Source organism: Podarcis tiliguerta (genome assembly GCF_965153285.1).
Source record: "Podarcis tiliguerta genome assembly, chromosome: 4".
Classification (NCBI taxonomy): domain Eukaryota; kingdom Metazoa; phylum Chordata; class Lepidosauria; order Squamata; family Lacertidae; genus Podarcis; species Podarcis tiliguerta.
Window position 1 is genome coordinate 2,801,952 of NC_139537.1, and position 23,463 is coordinate 2,825,414.

General features: G+C 46.3%; 2 protein-coding genes across 2 annotated transcripts; both read left to right on the top strand.

The window, feature by feature from the left end:
* Positions 1–214: 214 nt before the first annotated feature.
* Positions 215–1,210, top strand: LOC310675706 (olfactory receptor 52K1-like; the record flags this gene model as incomplete). Its single annotated transcript, XM_083436742.1, has 1 exon — positions 215–1,210. One exon carries the CDS (start codon positions 215–217, stop codon positions 1,208–1,210), a length of 996 nt encoding a protein of 331 aa, XP_083292868.1.
* Positions 1,211–3,509: 2,299 nt separating this feature from the next.
* Positions 3,510–9,411, top strand: LOC310675709 (olfactory receptor 52K1-like; the record flags this gene model as incomplete). Its single annotated transcript, XM_083436745.1, has 2 exons — positions 3,510–3,582; positions 8,385–9,411. Exon 2 carries the CDS (start codon positions 8,434–8,436, stop codon positions 9,409–9,411), a length of 978 nt encoding a protein of 325 aa, XP_083292871.1. The 5' UTR covers positions 3,510–3,582; positions 8,385–8,433.
* Between the last annotated feature and the right edge of the window lie 14,052 nt (positions 9,412–23,463).

A 23,463-nucleotide genomic window follows, 5' to 3' on the forward strand; every position in this document is an offset into this window, starting at 1 on the left:
GAGGTTTCCTGCAGGAATAAACTTTGGGGCATTTCCACCTCATGTTGAGATATGTGCCTATGGAGGTGCAGGCTCTCCAGCATTTAGATGCTCCTATTTTACAGATGGAAATAGATTTGGAGGCTACCTAACAACAACAAAAATAGGATGGTGGAACTGTTTGTCTCTTTCTTCTTTTCAGATCTAAGGATTGTTATTTCCCATCATTGCCAAGATGGCTGGAGGGGATCAGAATGGAACAGCCAACGTCTCCTACACAGAATTCCTTTTGCTCGCCTTCCCAGGCCTCCAAGAGTCCAGATACCTCCTCACCATCCCTTTCTTCTGCCTTTACCTCATGATTGTTGCGGGGAACTCCATCCTGATCTACACCGTGAGGACAGATCACAGTCTCCATTCGCCCATGTACATCCTGATTGCTTTGCTCTTTGCAGTCAACATCTGTGGCTCCACCGTCATCCTTCCCAAGATGCTCCTCGGCTTCCTTCTCAGAGTCAGCCACATCTCCCTGACAGAGTGCCTGATCCAGATGTTCTTCCTCTACTTTGCCACCATGCAGGACTGCAATGTTCTCCTCCTGATGGCTTTGGACAGGTATGTGGCCATTTGTCACCCTCTGCACTACACAGACATCATGACGAAGAAGCTCCTGGTGATATTGACACTGGTCGCTCTTGCTCGGGGCGTGGCTTTCGTCAGCCCAGTAGTGATCCTGGCTTCCCAGGTGAGGTTCTGCCGATCCAACATCATTGGGCATTTTGCCTGTGAGCACATGGCCCTCATGAGGTTGTCCTGTGGTGACATCTCCAGGAACAAGGTTCTAGGCCTGGCAGCAAGAACCATCAACGCCATCTTTGATTTTGGCTTTCTCCTGGGTTCTTACGGCTGCATCCTCCAGGTGTCCATGCAGATGAGCTCTGGCCACGCCCGACACAAGGCCTTCCACACCTGTGGCACCCACCTCATGGTCATCTTTACAACCTACTCTTCCAGAATCATCTCCTCCATTGTCTACCGCTTAGCCAAGTCAGCCAGCCAGGATGTCCACAATCTCATCAGCACAATATACCTGTTTCTTCCCTGGATCCTGCACCCCATCATTTATGGCATGAGGACTAAGGAGATCCAGGACAGTCTTTGGAAGCTGCTCAGGAGGAAATGGGCTCATTTGGTCCCTGGGAAAGCAGTGGCTGTGAGCCGAATCAAGTGATCAATCTGTCTGTGTGGATACGAGGCGGGTTTAGCAGAACTATCTAGAGGAGACATTGCACACTTGGTGACCAGGTTGCCCAAGTCTGGTCTAGATTCGTGTAAAGGGGTTTTCAAGGGTTTTCATAAGACACAGGGAACAAATGACAAAAGTTTGCTGGTTGGGTCTCTTTTAACGGCCGTGGAAGGATACTGCAACACATTCCTTTGAAGGTCCTGCCCTGGCCACCATTAGAGTCAGAGGACTTCTGGCTTTTTGCTCCAGGTTTGTGTCTGGGCAAGAAGTTTCACCTGCCTTAGCAGAGGAATAATAGGACACCTGACAGTATCCTAGTCACCTGAACTGCACTCCACCTCTTGACTTTCTTGTCCCACAGAGTGGCTGGGCCAAATGAACTAGGCAAGAGGGGGTTAATATTTTTGGCTCAACATTCCTAAAAGTTATGCCTTTGGCTTCCTAATCCTAGGCTGCTGCCAGTCTGCAGCTAGGGAAAATCAGTCTGTGCTTGCTCAGAAACACTCACTTCATTACAATGTTTAGCATTTATACGGGGTCTGGGAATGTACAAAGTTATTTTATTATTTATAATATTATGTATTGTTATATTAGAGTATTTGAACAACACCCTCCTGCAAAATGTCAGCAACATTAAAAACTTTAGAAGCAATCGTTCCTCAATGTATCAGTGTGCTATATATTTTTTTAAATAAAAAAACTGAACATGAAGGAATGGTATTTCCAGATATATAAAACTATTACTTTGCTGCAAGGTTAGCAGCTACTAGAGACGGGTATGAACTAGACCTGGTCACACACTTAGAAAATTTTGTTCTAAAGAGACAAAAATAAGCAACGTTATAGTACCAACAGTTAGCGACATATTCTAGGTCCATTTTGGTTTAACAATCTGTGGTAAATTAAGAAATAAAATCTGCCCAGAGTTCTCATCTCCCACATCATGGCTTTGCAATGAATTTGCAACATGTGTTTATTACTTATTCTTATTATTCTTATTTATTAAATTTCTATACCGCCCTTTCTCCAAAGATTACAGGGCAGTTTACGATATAAAAACACAAAAATACATACCATAATAACCAACAAAAACAATAACAACAACCACCCCAACACATATACATGTGTGGTATGCAGGAGCCCATATAGAGTCCTTAAGTAGGTTCCCTATCGATAGGAGAAAATAACAGAGGCCAACCAGAGAATATTGTGAAGCAAAGCAGCTCGTAAGCCTGATCTTTATTGATCTGTTGCAACAGGGTGCTCCCCTTGCACGCAGGAAAGGAGGAGGAACCCCGAACAAAGGTGTGCCTGCCCTTGTACAGTATAGACATTTTAAATTCCCTGCCCTGTAGCCCAAGACCACCCCCCAAAACATCATACATGCATCACATACGTCTACAGCAGAAATCCTTTCTGCCAGGATACCTAATAATGGTCACTGGTTGGTTTACCTGGGCAGCCTGGCCATTCTTTTGTGATGGTTAATACTTTAGTTCCTGAGTCCAAGTCACAGGCTCGCCCTATTCATACACAAGGTAAAGGTAAAGGTACCCCTGCCCGTACGGGCCAGTCTTGACAGACTCTAGGGTTGTGCGCCCATCTCACTCAAAGAGGCCGGGGGCCAGCGCTGTCCGAAGACACTTCCGGGTCACGTGGCCAGCGTGACATCGCTGCTCTGGAGAGCCAGAGCCGCACACGGAAACGCCGTTTTACCTTCCCGCTAGTAAGCGGTCCCTATTTATCTACTTGCACCCGGGAGTGCTTTCGAACTGCTAGGTTGGCAGGCGCTGGGACCGAACAGCGGGAGCGCACCCTGCCGCGGGGATTCGAACCACCAACCTTTCGATCAGCAAGCCCTAGGCACTGAGGCTTTAACCCACAGCGCCACCCGCGTCCCAAAGGTAAAGGTACCCCTGCCCGTACGGGCCAGGTCACAAGCTCACCCTATTCATATACACATACGCCCTTAAGACAGGTAAACAAAAGACATTGGGTAGGCTTTCCCATTTCCCCCCTCTTTGCAGAGAAATATTTGATGTCACTGGGAGAGTCAAAATGGCTTCAGGGTTGTCCTCCTATTTCAGACACGTGGTTTATATACTTGTGCATGTGTTTGCCTCGCACATTTAAGAACATTTAATTTATATTTGAGACTTTAGAATTCTTATAACACTAGGAAGTGGTTCAAAGACTGGGCCCCTTTGGGACCATTAGGAGCTAGACCTGAGACAACAGCATCTCGGCTGCTGTTGCTCCAGGAGGATTTCGCTCTCGTGGTTATTTAAGCACCTGGTTTGCAGCCAGACAGGCCTTGAGCTCCATCCCCTGGCTGCCACAACCTCTTCTGGGTCTCAGTGAGTAATGCTATGCTGCATATTCAGAGGGTATGTGAATTGCGGAGGGTGGGGGAAAGAAGGATGCTGTCAGAGGTAGCCGTGCCGTGGGTCCCCGACCCGTGTGACCCACTGTGCTCTGGGAGAATTGGGGGCAAGGAGGCCTTCCATTCCCATTTCTTTGATGCAGGAGCCTCCAGATGTTCTGCTTCGGGGGCTGATGGGGGCTGCAGTCCAAAACATCTGCATCAAGTACTGTTTGGGCATCAGTACTGTTTGGATGCGGGTGGCGCTGTGGGTTAAACCACAGAGCCTAGGGCTTGCCGATCAGAAGGTCAGTGGTTCGAATCCCCGCAACGGGGTGAGCTCCCGTTGTTCGGTCCCTGCTCCTGCCAACCCAGCAGTTCGAAAGCACGTCAAGTGCAAGTAGATAAATAGGTACCGCTCCGGCAGGAAGGTAAACGGCGTTTCCGTGCGCTGCTCTGGTTCGCCAGAAGCGGCTTAGTCTTGCTGGCCACATGACCCAGAAGTGCAAGTAGGTACCGCTCCGGCAGGAAGGTAAATGGCGTTTCCATGCGCTGCTCTGGTTCGCCAGAAGCGGCTTAGTCATGCTGGCCACATGACCCAGAAGCTGTATGCCGGCTCCCTCGGCCAATAAAGCGTGATGAGCACCGCAACCCCAGAGTCAGCCATGACTGGACCTAATGGTCAGGGGTCCCTTTACCTTTACCTTTACCTTTACTGTTTGGGCATCAGTACAAAAAACCAAGCAAGGGGCATCCACTTCTGATCAGAGCTGTGTGAGGAACATAGATTTAAAGCCCCCCTCTTCCATGACACAATCCTAGTCTTCCTGGTACGTTTCTGAGCACAGTTTTGGTGCTGACCTTGATAGCCCTAAACGGCCTTGGTCCAGTATACCTGAAGGAGAGTCTCCACCCCCATCATTCAGCCCGGACACTGAGGTCCAGCTCCAAGGGCCTTCTCGCAATTCCCTCACTGCAAGAAATGAGGTTACAGGGAACCAGACATTCTCGGTGGTGTCTCCCACCCTGTGGAACACCCTCCCATGTCAAGGAAATAAACAACTATCTGACTTTTAGAAGACATCTGAAGGCAACCCTGTATCGGGAGGTTTTCAAATATTTGATGTTTTATGATGTTTTATATGTGTTGGATAGGGTTACCATATAGCCAGGAAAACCTGGACAAATTCAGGATTTGGGGCCAATTTGTTGCATCCAGGGGGATTTTACACAATATTTTTGAATCCTGGCAGCCCTAGTGCTGGAAGCAGCCCAGAGTGACTGGGGCAACACAGCCAGATGGGTGGGTGGGGTATAAATAATAAAATTACTACTAGTAGTAGTAGCCAGGATGGCTATACTCTGCCCTTCCTAGCTGGAGGCAGCAGTGCTTCTGAATCCCAGTTGCTGGACCCACAGGAGATGGGAGACTTGCTCTGGCGCTCAATTCCTGCTTGTGGGTTTGCCTTTATCGGTCGCTGTGAGAACAGGAAGCTGGACTAGATGGGACACTGGCCTGATTCATTTCATTTATTAGACTTGGCACCCAAAGCGATTCTATTAAAGATATAGAATGCATATTATGATAAAGGGGGGGGGGAATCATATGACACATTAATATTTCGTTTAGCAACCATTACAAAAACATGGGTAAAGGTAAAAGGACCCCGACCGTTAAGTCCAGTCGTGGCCGATTCTGGGGTTGCGGTGCTCATCTCGCTTTATTGGCCGAGGGAGCCGGCGTACAACTTCAGGGTCATGTGGCCAGCATGGCTAAGCCGCTTCTGGCAAACCAGAGCAGCGCACGGAAACGCCGTTTACCTTCCCACCGGAGCGGTACCTATTTATCTACTTGCACTTTGACGTGCTTTCAAACTGCTAGGTTGGCAGCAGCAGGGACCGAGCAACGGGAGCTCACCCCATTGCGGGGATTCGAACCGCCAACCTCCTGATCAGCAAGTCCTAGGCTCTGTGGTTTAACCCACAGCGCCACCCATATAATAATAAATAATATAATAAATATAATAATATAATAAACAAAGCAATACTCAGGCCCAGTAATGAACAAATAAACAAAAATAAAACATTGACACCCCCTAGTCCAAAAATCATTCACATCAAAGCAACAATCCCCACCCTTTAATCTTCCTGCCCAGAGGTCTGGTGCAAAGGACAGCTGTTGCAAATCAGTGCTGGTCGGTTGTTTCTCCTCTCCCTTTTGCAGGATCAAAGCAAAGCAGGAAGATGGAAATAAAGGGTCAGCCTCTGATGGGAGGGCGTTCCGCAGGGCGGGAGCCACCACTGAGAAGGCCCTCTGCCTGCTCCTCTCCTGCTGCTGATTCAGCAAGGTCTTATGTTCTGAGTATCCCATACTAGCTATTTGGATTTTGGGGGAAGGGAATATAGCACCCTGAAGCAAAATATGTGAATGATGTCATGTTCAGTTTGGATCCCCTGAGCGTTCAGGTCCAGTTATGGTTCAGGTGATGACACTTCCCCCTGCCTTGATCCACATCAGAATGCCAAACATTTCCCTCCTGGTATGTCCAGTCGTCTTGCTGCTGGTCACAGAATCCTAGAGTTGGAAGGGACCTCAAGGGTCATCTAGTCCAACCCCCTGCAATGCAGGAATCTCAGCTACAGCATCCAAGACAGATGCCCATCCAACCTCTGATTCTAAGGAAGGAGAGTCCACCACGTCCTGAGGGAGACTGTTCCACTGTCAAACGGCTCTTACTGTCAGAAAGTTTAGTCAGAACCTCCTTTCTTGTAACTTGAAGCTGTTAGTTTGAGCAGTAGAAAACTAGCTTGAGCAGTAGAAAACTAGTCATCAGCTCCCAGGTAAGGTTGGTCTTCCACGACCCCCATCTTCTTTTCTGGTGGGGCCATAGCGATCCTTTTAGCACTTCCTGCCTAGGCAAGGATCCCAACAACGACATCTGCATTTTGTTACATGTCACCCCATCTCCAAGCAGTGAGAGATTCCTGAGGCTCCAGCACTGACCCAGGGTTTGATTTTCAGAGCGGATCCTCTTAGTCACCCTCCTCTGCCCACCTTATCCACTCCATCTTGTACGCAGGCTGAGACCCTCCCTGCCCGCAGACTGTCTGGCCAGAGTGGTGCATGGTCTACTTATCTCCCGCTCGGACTACTGCAGTGTGCTCTATGTGGGGCTACCTTTGAAGGTGACCCGGAAACTGCAATTAATCCAGAATGCGGCAGCTAGACTGGTGATTGGGAGCAGCCGCCGAGACCATATAACACCGGTCTTGAAAGACCTACATTGGCTCCCAGTACGTTTCCGAGCACAATTCAAAGTGTTGGTGCTGACCTTTAAAGCCCTAAATGGCCTTGGCCCAGTAGACCTGAAGGAGCGTCTCCACCCCCATCATTCAGCCCGGACACTGAGGTCCAACTCTGAGGACCTTCTGGAGGTTCCCTCGCTGCAAGAAGGGAGGTTACAGGGAACCAGGCAGAGAGCCTTCTCGGTAGTGGCACCCGCCCTCTGGAACGCCCTCCCACCAGATGTCAAAGAGAACAACAGCTACCAGACATTTAGAAGACACCTGAAGGCAGCCCTGCTCAGGGAAGCTTTAATAGGTTATTGTATTTTAGTGTTCTGTTGGAAACCCAGCCAGATGGGCGGGGTATAAATAAATTATTTTATTATTATTATTATTATTATTATTATTATTATTATTATTAACATCCTTCTTAAATTGTGGCACCCAGAACTGGACCCAAGACTCCAGGTGTGGTCTGACCAAGGCATAATAGAGTGGGACTATGACTTCCCTTGATCAGGACAATAGACTTCTTTTGATGCAGCCTAGAATAGCACTAGCCTTTTTTGTTGCTGCATCACACTCTTGACTCATGTTCAGCTTGTGGTCCACCAAGACCCCTGGCTCCTTCTCACATGTACTGCTTAGTAAGCCAACGTCATTCCTTGCCACCGCTGATGGGCTGATGGGAGTTGTATTCCAATGCATCTGACGTCCACCAGGTGGACAAATGCTGCTGTAAACTGTATCTTTAGCTAAGCACCACCATTGCCCGCAAATAAGAAATCCCTCGGGACCCGGTTAGTCAGGCCTCGCGGCAAAATGGCGGCCAACACGACTACCAGCCCATCTCAGCTTCTGCCTCTTGAGCTGGTGGACAAGTGTACAAGCTCGCAAATTCACATCGTGATGAAAAGTGATAAAGAAATTGTTGGCACACTCCTAGGATTTGATGGCTTTGTCAACATGGTACTGGAATATGTTACAGAGTTTTAGATCACACCTGAAGGATGAAGAATTACAAAGCTAGACCAGATTTTGCTAAATGGAAATAATAATAATAATAATAATAATAATAATAATAATAATAATAATAATAATTAATAATAATAATAATAATAATAATTTATTTATACCCCGCCCATCTGGCTGGGCTTCCAACAAAATATTAAAATACCGAAATGCATCAAACATTAAAAGCTTCCCTAAACATAACAATGCTGGTTCCCGGAGGAGAAGGACCAGAAGTGTAAATAAAGTCATTTGCCATCATTGAAGACTTCCTGTTAAATATTCCGCAGGAATATATTGATGAAACTTGATGCGTTTTTTATTTTTTTAATTTTTACAAAGGCAAATTTCCATTTCAGGAAAAATGCATCGTTAACATTTGTAAGTTAACTTTGTAAGTTAAAACCATGACTTTGTTATACAGGCAATAAAGATCTTGTTTTTTAAATTATTATTATTATAATAAAAAAATAAGAAATCCCTCTTCTTCCACCTTCCCAGGCCCTAGTTGCCTAAGTATTGGGCAAGAACTGCACCCACCCACCCGAAAATGGGCATGGAGACCCCGAGGGGAGCTGCCAACATCTCCTACACGGAATTCCTCCTTCTTCCGTTCCCCGGCCTCCAGGATTCCAGGCAGCTCCTTGCCATCCCTTTCTTCTGCCTCTTTGTGGTCATCCTGGCAGCCAACTCCGTCCTGATCTACACGGTGAAGGCGGAGGAGAGCCTTCACTCGCCCATGTGCCTGCTCATCGCCTTGCTGCTGGCGGTCAACATCTGTGGCACGGCCACCATCCTCCCCAAGATGCTCCTCAGCTTCCTTCTCCGCGCCAGCCGCATCTCGCTGGCCGAGTGCCTGGTGCAAATGTTCTTCTTGTACTTCACGAGCGTCCTGGACTGCAACGTCCTGCTGATGATGGCTCTCGACCGGTACGTGGCCATCTGCCACCCGCTGCGCTACGCGGACATCATGACCGGCCGGCTGCTGGCGTTGCTGACTCTCGCCTCCGTGTTGCGTAGCCTTTTCGTCGTCAGCCCCGTGGTGATCCTGGCTTCCCGGGTGAGCTTCTGCCGCTCGGACGTCATCGGCCACTTTGTCTGCGAGCACATGGCCCTGATGAGGTTGTCCTGTGGCGACATCTCCATCAACAAGGCGGTGGGGATGGCGATGCGGTGCGTCGACGTCATCCTGGACTTCAGCATCCTCCTGGCTTCCTACAGCCAAATCGTCCGCACGGCGCTGAAGATCGCTTCCGGCAACGTCCGTCACAAGGCCTTCCACACCTGCGGGACACACCTGATCGTCCTCTTCATCGGCTACTCCTCCCGCCTCTCCTCCTCCATCGTCTTCCGCCTGGCCAAGTCGGCCTCCCAAGATGTCCACAACCTGCTCAGCGCAGTCTACCTGCTGTTCCCCTGGGCTGTCCACCCGGTTATCTACGGGGTGAGGACCAAGGAGATTAGAGAGAGCCTCCGAAAGCTCTTCAGGAGATCCGACATCCCTCTCCTTAGGACTTTCAAGCACTAAATGAGCCCCTGCTGGAGGGCTGCTTGCCAGGGATTTTCGATCTGTGATTCCTGCATTGCGAGGGGGTGGACTGGATGACCTTCGGGGGACCCTTCCAACGATTCTGCAATGTTTTGGGGATTGATTTAAATTAATTTAATCCACTGTACGCTTTTTGGACTATTATATGTATACCGCTTAGAACTTCCAGCAATTAAGGGGAGTACAAATGGCTAAAACCTTACATGTAGCCATAGCTGAGGAAGAAAATGTATCTTGGCTGATCTTTCTGTATTTTTAATATTTTTGTAAGCTGTACCCAGAGAACTCAGTGATAAAGGCAACATAAAGGTACCCCTGCCCGTACGGGCCAGTCTTGACAGACTCTAGGGTTGTGCGCCCATCTCACTCAAAGAGGCCAAGGGCCAGCGCTGTCCGAAGACACTTCCGGGTCACGTGGCCAGCGTGACATCGCTGCTCTGGAGAGCCAGAGCCGCACACGGAAACGCCATTTACCTTCCCGCTGGTAAGCGGTCCCTATTTATCTACTTGCACCCGGGGATGCTTTCGAACTGCTACATACCAATGTTATAAATAAAAACCGACTCAGGGAGATCCAGTGCATTATTAGCAGAGCTGTCTTTCCCATAGGGCTTAGTGGTGTGTCATGCCAGGGCGCAAGTCTCTCAGGGGCACCCAGCGAGTGGGGGAGCTCTGCGGCTTTGCCGGCAGCCTCCCCTTTCCCTGCATGCCCAGCAGCTGCGCCCTGCCAACCATATGGCTGGCGGGCACGCAGCCTCCCTCCCAAGCCTCTGCGGGGATGACTCTCCTCCCGAGGAGGCTTGGGAGGGAATAATAATAATAATAATAATAATAATAATAATAATAATAATTTTATTTATATCCCGCCCTCCCCAGCCGAAGCCGGGCTCGGAGCGGCTAACAACAGTAAAAGTAACACAGTTTACATAAAATCACAATCAATTAATTGAAATACATTCTAAAATCAATTCAGAATCAAATTAATGGCAACCATTAAGCTAGAGTTCTATGAGGATTACCAAAGCATAGTTGTCAACTTTCAGATTTGAAAATAAGGGATCAGCAGCCTCACCTGTCCCGGGGAAAGTCTACAGGATATCTAACAATCTGGAATAGCAGCGTGAAGCAGCGGGAAATGGCACTGGAATAAGGGAATTTCCCGCAAAAAAGGGGAAGGTTGACAGCTATGTACCAAAGGAGGGGGTCAGACTGTGCCTTGGCCAAAGGCCTGGTGGAACAGCTCCGTCTTGCAGTCCCACAGGGCCCTGGTCTCTTGTGACAGAGCGTTCCACCAGATCGGAGCCACGGCCGAAAAAGCCCTGGCTCTGGTTGAGGCCAGCCTAACCTCTCAGTGGCCTGGGACCTTCAAGATGTTTTTATTTGAAGACCTTAAGGTCCTCCGTGGGACATGCGCTCTCCTCCTGAGGAGGCTTGGGAGGGGTGCATGGCAGTGCGCAGCTACAGCCACCCCAACACTATCCCTGGTAATTTGGGGGCACTGAGCGCATATTTGCACCCCGGAGCCACATCTGCAAAAGACGGCCCTGATTATTAGCTTGGCTGACTGCTTCCTGTCTTCTTTGGGAGAAGCTCTCTGGAAATAATCCTGACCAAAGACAAAAGGTTTATATGAAGGGCTAAAGAAAACATTTAAACAAAATGTTGGTAAGAAAACAAGCTTTAATAATAATAATAATAATTTATTTATAACCCGCCCTCCCCAGCCAAGGCCGGGCTCAGAGCGGTTTACAAGCAATAATAAAAACAAGTTGAATGGTTACAACTTAAAAACAAAATTAAAATACAACATTAAAATATTACAACATTAAAATAAAATGTAGCCTCAACGCAGGAGGAGAAGGAAAGAAAAAAAGAAAGAGAGGGTGGGAATCAACTCATTTTTTCTTTTCTTTTTTTCTTTTTTGTGCTTTTTCTCGGTAACTTTTAAACTTCTAATACATATTATTTTTAAAAGAAAGAGAGGGAGGGAATCAAATTAGGAATACAGTCATACCTTGGGTTGAAGTAGCTTCGGGATAAATATTTCCGGGTCGTGTGCTGCGGCGACCCGGAAGTAACGGATGGCGTTCACCACTCGCGCATGCACAGACGCTCAAAATGACGTCACGCGCATGTGCAGAAGCGGCGGATCATGACCCGTGCAAGCGCAGACACGGGCAGTGTTCGCTTCTGGATGCTAACGGGGCTCCGGAACGGATCCCGTTCGCATCCAGAGGTACCACTGTACTGTATATGGACATAACAAGGGAAAATAAGAAAATATTTCTTTACGCCACAGTGGCAGCGAGAACATTAATTGCCAAAAAATGGGGGGGGGGGGTAGAATTATACCAACAAGAACAGAATGTCAGGATAATTTTTTTGACTATATAGAACTGGCTAGAATGACAGGTGTGATTAGGGGTCAGACCAAACAAAAATTTCAAACAGAATGGGGAAAATATAGAGATTGACTTAAAAAGCAGTGCCCTCAAATTAATAGCTGGACTTGTTTTGATTAACTATAGCAAAATGAATTATGGGGTAAAAGCTAAAAACAAGAAGAAAAAGGGGTGGAAATGAAATGAGAAGGAAACAGTTTACTAAAGCTGAAAGTAGAACTGCGCTAAGGATGAAGGAAGTCAGGTGGAAGAATAGAAGAATTGAAATATGGTATATACACATTGTTTAATATTTGTTTAGTATAGATTTTTGTATTTTCCTTTGATATTGCCTTTTCTTTTCGTTCTTTTTCTATTAGTATGTGTTTTTGTGTTGCAAAATAAAAATAAAAATACTTATTAAAAAACCAAAGACAACAGGTGTATTGAGTCTTCGTCCTGATATGCTTGCATGGATGGTGTTAGACCATCCCTAGAATCATAGAATCATAGAGTTGGAAGAGACCACAAGGGCCATTGAGTCCAACCCCCAGCCAAGCAGGAAACACCATCAGAGCACTCCTGACATATGGTTGTCAAGCCTCTGCTTAAAGACCTCCAAAGAAGGAGACTCCACCACACTCCTTGGCAGCAAATTCCACTGTCGAACAGCTCTTACTGTCAGGAAGTTCTTCCTAATGTTTAGGTGGAATCTTCTTTCTTGTAGTTTGGATCCATTGCTCCGTGTCCGCTTCTCTGGAGCAGCAGAAAACAACCTTTCTCCCTCCTCTATGTGACATCCTTTTATATATTTGAACATGGCTATCATATCACCCCTTAACCTCCTCTTCTCCAGGCTAAACATGCCCAGCTCCCTTAGCCGTTCCTCATAAGGCATCGTTTCCAGGCCTTTGACCATTTTGGTTGCCCTCCTCTGGACACGTTCCAGTTTGTCAGTGTCCTTCTTGAACTGTGGTGCCCAGAACTGGACACAGTACTCCAGGTGAGGTCTGACCAGAGCAGAATACAGAATATCCCTAGTCTTCACTGAACATTTCCGCCCCTCCCTGTTTTCTTTTGCAAGGAGGTTATTCGTTCACCCTGCACTCATCCTGCTTTGCTTGTGGGGTATTTGGACATTTCCCCATCAATCGGTTGTCCATCCCTCACCATTTGGTACATTTCCCCCATTGTGAAAAGTCCGTTGTTGGGGATCCATTGGTGCGAATATTTCCGCTTGCACAAGGCTGCTCCCCCTGGATTTTCGCCAGGCCGGTTATTAGTGAGGCCGGCAGGGTCACAGGTGCAGGAATGTGAGCTGACCGAAAAAGTGGTAAGAACCAGTCAAAAGGGGAAATGAGCAGCTGGTTTTTAACGTGAAAGGTAACAGCGACAAGAGTATCCCCCCCCCAAAAAAAAATTATTAGTTTTCTCTTATAACACATAGACAAAAACACAAAAGAAAAACATTACATTCAACACACCATAAAAAATTAACAACAATAAAAAACACACAAAATAAAAAAACACTTTATTTAAGGTAGATAAGGACAAGATGAAACTATACAATTGAATATAAATATAGATGGGAAACGGCGATGTATTGTGAGTACTTATCTACTTTTTAAAAATTTCACCTATGATCTTTTTCTTTTACTTCTTTGTTTTTTCTTTGTTCTTTTTTTTCTTTTTTTCTGATATCTTATCTTTCATTTCACTCCTTTAGTGTGAATAGTGTTTTATAGAGGTATAAATAACTGTAAATATGAAAAGAAACAAAATATTATCTAATTTTTTCCTTGGTTATATGTATTTTCTTTTTCTTTTGTTGTAAATATGTATGTTTTCTAATTTGTACATAATAAAAGATCAAATAAATAAATAAATAAAAGTTCAAAACACACACACACAAAAAAAAACAACCCAAGAATTTTTTCTTCTTGTCCTCTGGGGTATTTACATTGCTAAAATACTTCCTTGACACCCTCCAATCTGGATTTCATCATGTTACATATTTAGCAGTTCCCAATTTCATATTTATAACATCAGTATCTTCTTTCAGTACAAACTTCTTAACCTCACTTCCAATTGTCATCCATATTGATCTTTATTATTAATCTTTTTTCTATCCCTTAGCCTAATCTGTTACTTCTAGGGATTTCTTAATTATCTTATATTACGACATATCCCTAAATATTCTTTAAATTTCTTCCATTCTTCTTGTGTTTCCTCCTCTTTCTGGTCACGGATTCATCCACTCAGGTCAGCCAGCTCCGAAAAATCCATCATCTTCATCTGCCATTCTTCTATTGTCGGTATTTATTGCAATTTCCAATGCGGCAAGAGTATGGAAATGGAAACAAGAAGAAATTCCAACAAAAGAAGAATGGCAGACAAAATTAATGAACTACGCAGAATTGGATAAAATGACAGGAAGGATTCGAAACCTGCGGGACCAGAGATTCACCGGAGATTGGAAGAAATATACAAATTATTTGAAGAGCAACTGTAATCAACAAATTACGCTAGAAGTTTTGTAAGGAGAAATGTATGAAATATTGCAAAGAAGAGAAAGAAAAGAGGTACTAGTTATGTGATTTAAATGTAATAGTGAAAATAATAAATGTAAATCAAGTAAGTAGATTGGAAAGTTTTCAGATGTGATTGATGGAAGTAAAAAAAAAACACCTCTATAAGATGTAAAAGTATGTTTAATTATTGTTGAAAATGATATGTTGAAAAACTAATAAAAATTTTATAAATAAATAAATAAAGTGAAAGGTAGCTCCGTTTTTAACCATCACCATCATTTTCACATTGTATATACCTCCTTTCCATATTGTTGTATACTGTGGGTACAAGCTGAAGAAGTCACAAAATATACAACGAAGCTCACGCCTCAGTCTGATCCAATACAAAAAAAAAAGTTACAGTGGAAGCTCGGTTTTCAAACATCTCGGAAGTCGAACGTTTCGGCTTTCGAACGCCAAAAACCCTGAAGTAACTGCTTCGATTTTCGGATGCTTTTCGGAAGCCGAACTTGCCCCACAGCTTCCTTATTGAGTTTTCTAGATGTAAACTCATAAACTCTTATCTCTAATTCTATAACAAATTATTGTGTTATAAATATCCTTATGAGCTTGAGTTTGTAATCTCCATTTGCGTTTGCAATCCTTGTCAGAATATGTACTTTTGAACGGATTAGTTTTTGTTAAAATTGACTATTGATTTGCGAGTAGGGACCACTCCCACTACTGAAACTTACATTGGCCAGAGTTCTTGGTGTGCTTTTTTCTTGGTATATTTAATAACAAGGAGACCACAGTAGAAGCAGAAGGAGGGCAGGCCAGAGGACTTGCCCGCTTGCCCCTTGGAGACCCAACCTGCTAATTTTAGGAGACCCATTAGCAGCAATCATGAGCAGCGCCCAAGAGAGGCGCCGGTGCCAGACCTCTGCTGACGATTCGCTCCGGTCATATTTAATGGCGTGGATTATCTGAAACTGGACATTAGAAAGGTCCTTTCATCGGATGGTGAGCAAAACATAGCGGCTTGATTGCATTAGTATTTCAGCATTAGTATATTAGTATTTTAGTTGTGTTTTTAAAACTATGGGTTGTACATTTTTCTTTATGTTCTTTTTTTGGTGTAAACTGCTTTTTTTCAATTTTTTTTACAATGAAGGGGCGTATACATTTTATGAAATAAATAAATGACATCGATAAAACAAGTTTGAACTAGCTAGGTAAAGCATTCAAAAGTTAATTGGAATAAGTGATGGGCTAAGAACAAATTGAAAGACACGTCAGCCTTCTTGCTCTTTGTGTTCTTTTTGCAATCCTGTTAACTGGTTCTGAAGAAAGTGGTTTTGTTGATTGATTGATTGATTGATTGCATTTCTATGGAGACTGAGGACTTGTTTCTTCTATGCAGTCCATGGAGATCAGCTGCACACCTTTCACTCCTGAAAAGTGCTTCTTGAGGAACCAGATTAATTCCAAAAATAAAAGCTCATTGCAGAAGGCCCTCGGAGGTGGACCTCAGTGTCCAGGCAGAATGATGGGGGTGGAGACGCTCCTTCAGCTATACTGGACCGGTAGCCATTGTAGGCTATGAAGAAATCACACAGCAGCCACAGATAGTTGACAACAAAGTAAGTCCTTTTCCCATTTCCCCCCATTTCAGGTCCAAAGCCATGTCCGAATTTGGAGGCCCTTCTGAACTGGTCCAGAACACCTCGGCCAACATCTCCTACACAGAATTCCTCCTCCTCGCCTTCCCTGGCTTCCAGAAGTCCAGGTACCTCCTTGCCATCCCCTTCTTCTGCATCTACCTGATGATCATCTTCGCCAACTCTCTGCTGATCTACACCGTGAAGGCGGAGAGCTGCCTCCACTCACCAATGTACCTCCTTATTGCGCTGCTCTTGGCGGTCAATGTTTTTGGGAGCACCACAGTCCTCCCCCAGATGTTGCTGAGCTTCCTGTTTGGGATCAGCAGCATCTCTCTGACCGGCTGCCTGGTCCAGATGTTCTTCCTCTACCTGGCCATCATGCTAGACACGGGCATCCTCCTCATGATGGCTTTGGACAGGTACGTGGCCATCTGCCACCCTCTCCACTACGCCGACATCTTGACCAGCAAGCTCCTGGGGCTCCTGGCGGCTGCCGCTCTGGTGCGGAGCGTGTCCATCGTCAGCCCGGTGGTGATCCTGGCCTCCCAGGTGCACTTCTGCCGCTCCAACGTCATCGAGCACTTTGCCTGCGAGCACATGGCCCTGATGAAGCTGTCTTGCGGGGACACCTCCACCAAATCTTGCCAAAGGTTGCAGGCAGCTTTACGTGCAGCAATTGCATGTTGATTGCCCTCCTAAAAGACAAAGTCCAGCAACTGGAGGAACGTGTAGCTACGCTCCAAAGAATTAGAGAGCTGGAGCTCTTCTTGGAAGCAACAGAGCACACCGTCTCCACCAAGGAGGAGACAGGGGACTCCCCTGAGAAGGAGGCTAGTTTACCAACACAGGATCCCGATATGTGGAGAAACGTGACTCAAAGAAGTAGGAGGCCCAGGGTTCGCTCTGATTGTCTAGAAATACACAATCGCTTTGAGGTCCTCTCCCCTAGCATGGAAGACGAAGAGCAGACTCTCTCCCTCATTACAGTCGATCAGGTATATGAAGATGAGCAGCAAAGTCAGTCCTCAGGGAATGTGCAGGCGACCTTGGAACGGACCGCTCACGGAAGAACCCTGACCAAACCTAAGAGAAGGCGTGTAGTGGTGATAGGGGATTCCCTACTGAGGGGAACAGAAGCAGTGATCTGTGGGCCTGACAAGATGTCTGGGGAAGAGTGCTGTCTCCCCGGGGCTAAGATCCAAGATGTAACTGAACGACTGCAAGGAATCATAAAACCCACTGACAAATACCCCTTCCTCTTGGTTCATGTGGGAACCAATGACACTGCAAGCAATAGCCTCCAGAAGATCAAAAGAGACTACGAGGCTCTGGGCAGGAAATTGAAGCAATTAAATGCACAAATCGTCATCTCATCTGTCCTCCCAGTTGAACGACGTGGCCCAGGGAGAGAGAGGAAAATAGTGGAAGTAAACAGCTGGCTTCGCAAATGGTGTAAACAGGAACGGTTTGGATTCTTAGATCACGGACTGCAGTTTCTTGAGGATGGACTTCTGGCAAGCGATGGGCTGCACCTCACAACGGTTGGGAGGAATGTTTTTGCCAAAAAACTAAGAAACCTCATCAGGAGGGCTTTAAACTGACTAATGTGGGGGAGGGAGACAGTGCTCCTGAAGGTAGGAGTCTATTAATTGTTGAAGATGATCATCCAAATGTCATAGACCAAATGGAGCAAACAGCAAGCAGACCTAGTGGTGGGAGGAAAAAATCCTTAAATAAGAGACACGGGGGAATGACTAATGGACTTCAATGTCTGTACACTAATGCACAAAGCATGGGAAATAAACAAGATGAGCTTGAGCTCTTGGTACAGCAAACTAAATATGACATAATAGGCATCACTGAAACATGGTGGGATAAGTCCCACGATTGGAATGTAAAAATGGAGGGATACAATCTATTTCAGAGAAACAGACCAGACAAGAAAGGAGGAGGAGTGGCGTTATATGTCAGGGATGTGTATACCTGTGAAGAGATCCAAGATTTAGAACCTCAAAGCCAAAGTGAGAGCATTTGGGTCAAAATTAAGGGAGAGAAGAATAATAGTGACCTCATTGTGGGAGTTTACTATAGATCCCCAAGCCAAACGGAGGACATAGATGATGCCTTCCTGGAACAGATGGCCAAGCATGCAAAAGGAAGGGAGATAGTAGTAATGGGGGACTTCAATTACCCAGATATTTGTTGGATGTCAAACTCAGCCAAGAGCATAAGGTCAAACAGATTCCTCACTGGCCTTGCAGACAACTTCATTGTCCAGAAAGTGGGAGAAGCAACAAGAGGAACAGCCATTTTAGATCTGGTCCTAACCAATGTCGATGACCTGGTTAATGGGGTAGAAGTGGAAGGATCATTAGGCGCAAGTGATCATGCTCTTCTGAAGTTTACTATACAACGGAAAGGAGCAGCCAAGCATACTAGGACTCAATTTCTTGACTTTAAGAAAGCCGACTTCATAAAACTTAGGGAAGTGCTGGGTGAGATCCCATGGACAGTAATACTAAAAGGAAAGGGAGTTCATGATGGCTGGGAGTTTGTTAAGAGGGAGATAGTAAAAGCACAACTTCAGGCAATACCAATGAGACGGAAACATGGAAGGTGCCTAAAGAAGCCAGGGTGGCTATCTAAAGAACTTTTAACTGAGTTAAGATTAAAAAAGGATGTGTACAAAAAATGGAAAAGGGGGGAAACCACCAAAGAGGAATTCAAACAAATAGCCAGCACGTGTAGACACAAAGTCAGAAAAGCTAAAGCACAGAATGAACTCAGGCTTGCTAGAGAGGTTAAAAGCAACAAAAAAGGCTTTTATGGGTATGTTCGTAGCAAAAGGAAGAACAAAGAAACAGTGGGGTCACTCAGAGGAGAAGATGGTGAAATGCAAACAGGGGACACAGAAAGGGCTGAACTCCTCAATGCCTTCTTTGCCTCAGTCTTCTCCGATAAAGAAAACAATGCCCGACCTGAAGAATTTGGAGGAAATGATTCAGCAGAGGAAACACAGCCCAGAATAACTAAGGAGATAGTACAAGAATACTTGGCTAGTTTAGATGTATTCAAGTCTCCAGGGCCAGATGAACTGCATCCAAGAGTATTAAAAGAACTGGCAGATGTGATCTCAGAACCACTGGCAGTCATCTTTGAGAATTCCTGGAGAACAGGCGAAGTCCCGGCAGACTGGAGGAGGGCAAATGTTGTCCCTATTTTCAAAAAGGGGAAAAGAGAGGACCCAAATAATTACCGCCCAGTCAGTCTAACATCAATACCAGGGAAGATTCTGGAGCAGATCATTAAGCAAACAATCTGTGAGCACCTAGAAAGGAATGCTGTGATCACCAATAGTCAGCATGGATTTCTGAAAAATAAGTCATGTCAGACTAACCTGATCTCATTTTTTGACAGAATTACAAGCCTGGTAGATGAAGGGAACGCAGTGGATGTAGTCTACCTTGATTTCAGCAAGGCATTTGACAAGGTGCCCCATGATATTCTTGTAAAGAAGCTGGTAAAATGTGGTCTTGACTATGCTACCACTCAGTGGATTTGTAACTGGCTGACTGACCGGACCCAAAGGGTGCTCATCAATGGTTCCTCTTCATCCTGGAGAAGAGTGACTAGTGGGGTGCCACAGGGTTCTGTCTTGGGCCCGGTCTTATTCAACATCTTTATCAACGACTTGGATGATGGACTCAAGGGCATCCTGATCAAATTTGCAGATGACACCAAACTGGGAGGGGTGGCTAACACCCCAGAAGACAGGATCACACTTCAAAACGACCTTGACAGATTAGAGAACTGGGCCAAAACAAACAAGATGAATTTTAACAGGGAGAAATGTAAAGTATTGCACTTGGGCAAAAAAAATGAGAGGCACAAATACAAGATGGGTGACACCTGGCTTGAGAGCAGTACATGTGAAAAGGATCTAGGAGTCTTGGTTGACCACAAACTTAACATGAGCCAACAGTGTGACGCGGCAGCTAAAAAAGCCAATGCAATTCTGGGCTGCATCAATAGGAGTATAGCATCTAGATCAAGGGAAGTTATAGTGCCACTGTATTCTGCTCTGGTCAGACCTCACCTGGAGTACTGTGTCCAGTTCTGGGCACCACAGTTCAAGAAGGACACTGACAAACTAGAACGTGTACAGAGGAGGGCAACCAAAATGGTCAAAGGCCTGGAAATGATGCCTTATGAGGATCGGCTAAGGGAGCTGGGCATGTTTAGCCTGGAGAAGAGGAGGTTAAGGGGTGATATGATAGCCATGTTCAAATATATAAAAGGATGTCACCTAGAGGAGGGAGAAAGGTTGTTTTCTGCTGCTCCAGAGAAGCGGACACGGAGCAATGGATACAAACTACAAGAAAGAAGATTCCACCTAAACATTAGGAAGAACTTCCTGACAGTAAGAGCTGTTCGACAGTGGAATTTGCTGCCAAGGAGTGTGGTGGAGTCTCCTTCTTTGGAGGTCTTTAAGCAGAGGCTTGACAACCATATGTCAGGAGTGCTCTGATGGTGTTTCCTGCTTGGCAGGGGGTTGGACTCGATGACCCTTGTGGTCTCTTCCAACTCTATGATTCTATGGAACCGGGTGGTGGGCATGGCCGTGAGGTCCTTCACCATCGTCTTTGACCTGGTCTTCCTCGCCCTTTCCTACAGCAAGATCATCCTCACGGCCCTGAAAATGGCCTCTGGGAGCTTCCGCCACAAGGCCTTCCACACCTGCAGCACACACCTCATCGTCCTCTTCATCGGCTACTCCTCCTGCCTCTCCTCCTCCATCGTCTTCCGCCTGGCCAAGTCGGCCTCCCAAGACGTCCACAATCTGCTCAGCATCATGTACCTGCTATTCCCGTGGGCCATCAACCCCATCATTTACGGAGTGAGGACCAAGGAGATTTGGGAAAGCATCCTGAGGCTTTTCAGGAAGTGGAGGTGGACTTTGTTTGGTCCCCGGAAATTAGGCACCTGAAATGGACCAGGTGATGGATTTAAGTACTCCATTTGCATTCCTAATCCTGGCATCTCAAGCTCCCACCATGAACGGGTGCAGATCAGCGTTTCTCAAAGTGGGAGGAGCCCCCCCTTGTGGGAAGGTGGGATTAGCCGGGGGGGGGCTAAGAGGCAAAGGGGCAGCACAGGGGCATAGCTGTCAACTTTTCCCTTTTCTTGCGAGGAATCCTATTCGGAAAAAGGGAATTTCCCTTTAAAAAGGGGGAAACGTTGCAGCAGAGGTGTAAATGACGACCAGATTTTGAAAAGCTGCCATCTCTGCATCAAGTTCATCAGTTTTGCTGAATTAATTAGTTGTAACTGGATTGTGAATAAATGTGCAATTGTTACTGTTTTGAATGTTATTGTGTGGTTACCTTCCTTAGTGTAAGGTTACCAGGTGTCCTCGTTTCCACAAATCTGTCCCCCGACAAAATCCATCTATTTAGTAGGAAGTTGAAAAGTGTCCCCAAATGCACTGAAAAAAATCTGGTAACCTTACCTTAGTGGGTTGTGCAAACTGCTCTTCCGAATCGTGTTTTACATGAGGTACGTGTGCCTCCTCCAGGTAAAGTCTGGAGGGTGGCAACACGAGAACTGGACTCTTCTGCACTGGTTCCCCATCTGTGAAATGCTCTCCCCCAGGAGACTCACCTGGCACCTGCATTGTGTACCTGCGGAAACCAGGCAAAAACGTCCCTCTTCAACCAGGCCTCTGGCTAACATCCTATAACCATTTAAATGTATTTGTGGGAGGGGGTTATTGGGGTTTTTTTTGTTCTTGTTCATTTTCATCTTGTATTTTTATGTTGTGAACCACCCTGAGATCTACTGATGAAAGGCGGAATATTCATTTGATGATGACGATGTCCCCCGCCGCAGGTACTACTACCCCCCTCTTAACACCCTCTACAAGTTCCCGTTCTCTGGAGTTACAGGGAACCAGGCAGAGGGCCTTTTTGGTAGTGGCACCCACCTTGTAGAATGGCCTCCCATCAGATGTCAAGGAGATAAACAACTAGACACCTTTTAGAAGACATCTGAAGACAGCCCTGTATAGGGAAGTTTTAAATGTTTGATGTTTTACTATGCTTCTATATGTGCTGGAAGCTGCCCAGAGTGGCTGGGGCAACCTAGTCAGATGAGTGGAGTACAAATAAACAAAACAAAAAACAAAACAATAACAATAGTTGCAACATGGGAGCCGCTTTGTGACCAGGTGGCTCACCTTGGAACAGGGACCTTTCTTTTTAAATAAGTAGCACAGGCATTTAGGGGATGCGGGTGGCGCTGTGGGTAAAAGCCTCAGCGCCTAGGACTTGCCGATCGAAAGGTCAGCAGTTCGAATCCCCGCAGCGGGGTGCGCTCCAGTCGCTTGGTCCCAGCGCCTGCCAACCTAGCAGTTCGAAAGCACCCCCGGGTGCAAGTAGATAAATAGGGACCGCTTTATAGCAGGAAGGTAAACGGCGTTCCGTGTGCGGCTCTGGCTCGCCAGAGCAGCTTCGTCACACTGGCCACGTGACCCGGAAGTGTCTCCGGACAGCGCTGGCTCCCGGCCTCTAGAGTGAGATGAGCGCACAACCCTAGAGTCTGTCAAGACTGGCCCGTACGGGCAGGGGTACCTTTACCTTGCCTTGTTAGCACAGGCATTAAACAGCATGGAGGGTATACAGATATTGTTATCTGCCACCCCATGTCCGAGCAATGAGTCTCCAGGGATTCCAGTCGTTTACCCAGGTTTGGTTTCCTTGGAATGAAGGTCAGCGGAGATTGTGGTGTCTTTAGGATATATGGTTTCATTTCCCCATATGTACAACCTGAGCATAAGACTGAGAGGCTCACAGCACCAACACCCCAACAGGTCTTGCTTCTCTGCTCATCGCAGCTTTGGATCCAGCACAGGGCAAGCAGGTTCTGTGTCTCCAGCTCAACTCACACCCAGCTCTCTAGCTCCTGTTCTATGCAGCAGCTAGGTGAGGAGTCTGGAAGAAAGCCCCCCCCCCCCAATTAGCCTGGAGGGCACCATCATTTGGCTGTAGCTCTTGCAGTTGGGCTCATTCTTTTGGGATAGTGATGAGGACACTTACGTGACCAGCTATTGCTTTCCTTATAGGATAATGCAAACAGCTTTTTAATATTAAGGTATGGGGCACTGGGGAGGAGTTTATGAAACCAAACGGGGAGTGGCTCCCCAAAATTTGGGAACCCTTCCTATATCTATTCCAGTGGGATCCAGGCCTGGATTTGGCACCATCAGTCATCCAGACTTAAAACCCTGATCAGTTTCTCCTTGGTCCCAGTGGCTTTCGAGTGTAGCCTGAAATTCCAACTTGTCAACCCGAGTGGCTTCTGTGGCTAGGAGTCCTTATGCTTGGCTTAGACTGGCTTACCGGCTATGGTTGTTCCTGGAACAGGATAGCCTGGTCTCCGTGGTCCACACTCCAATGACCTCCCACTTGGACTACTGTA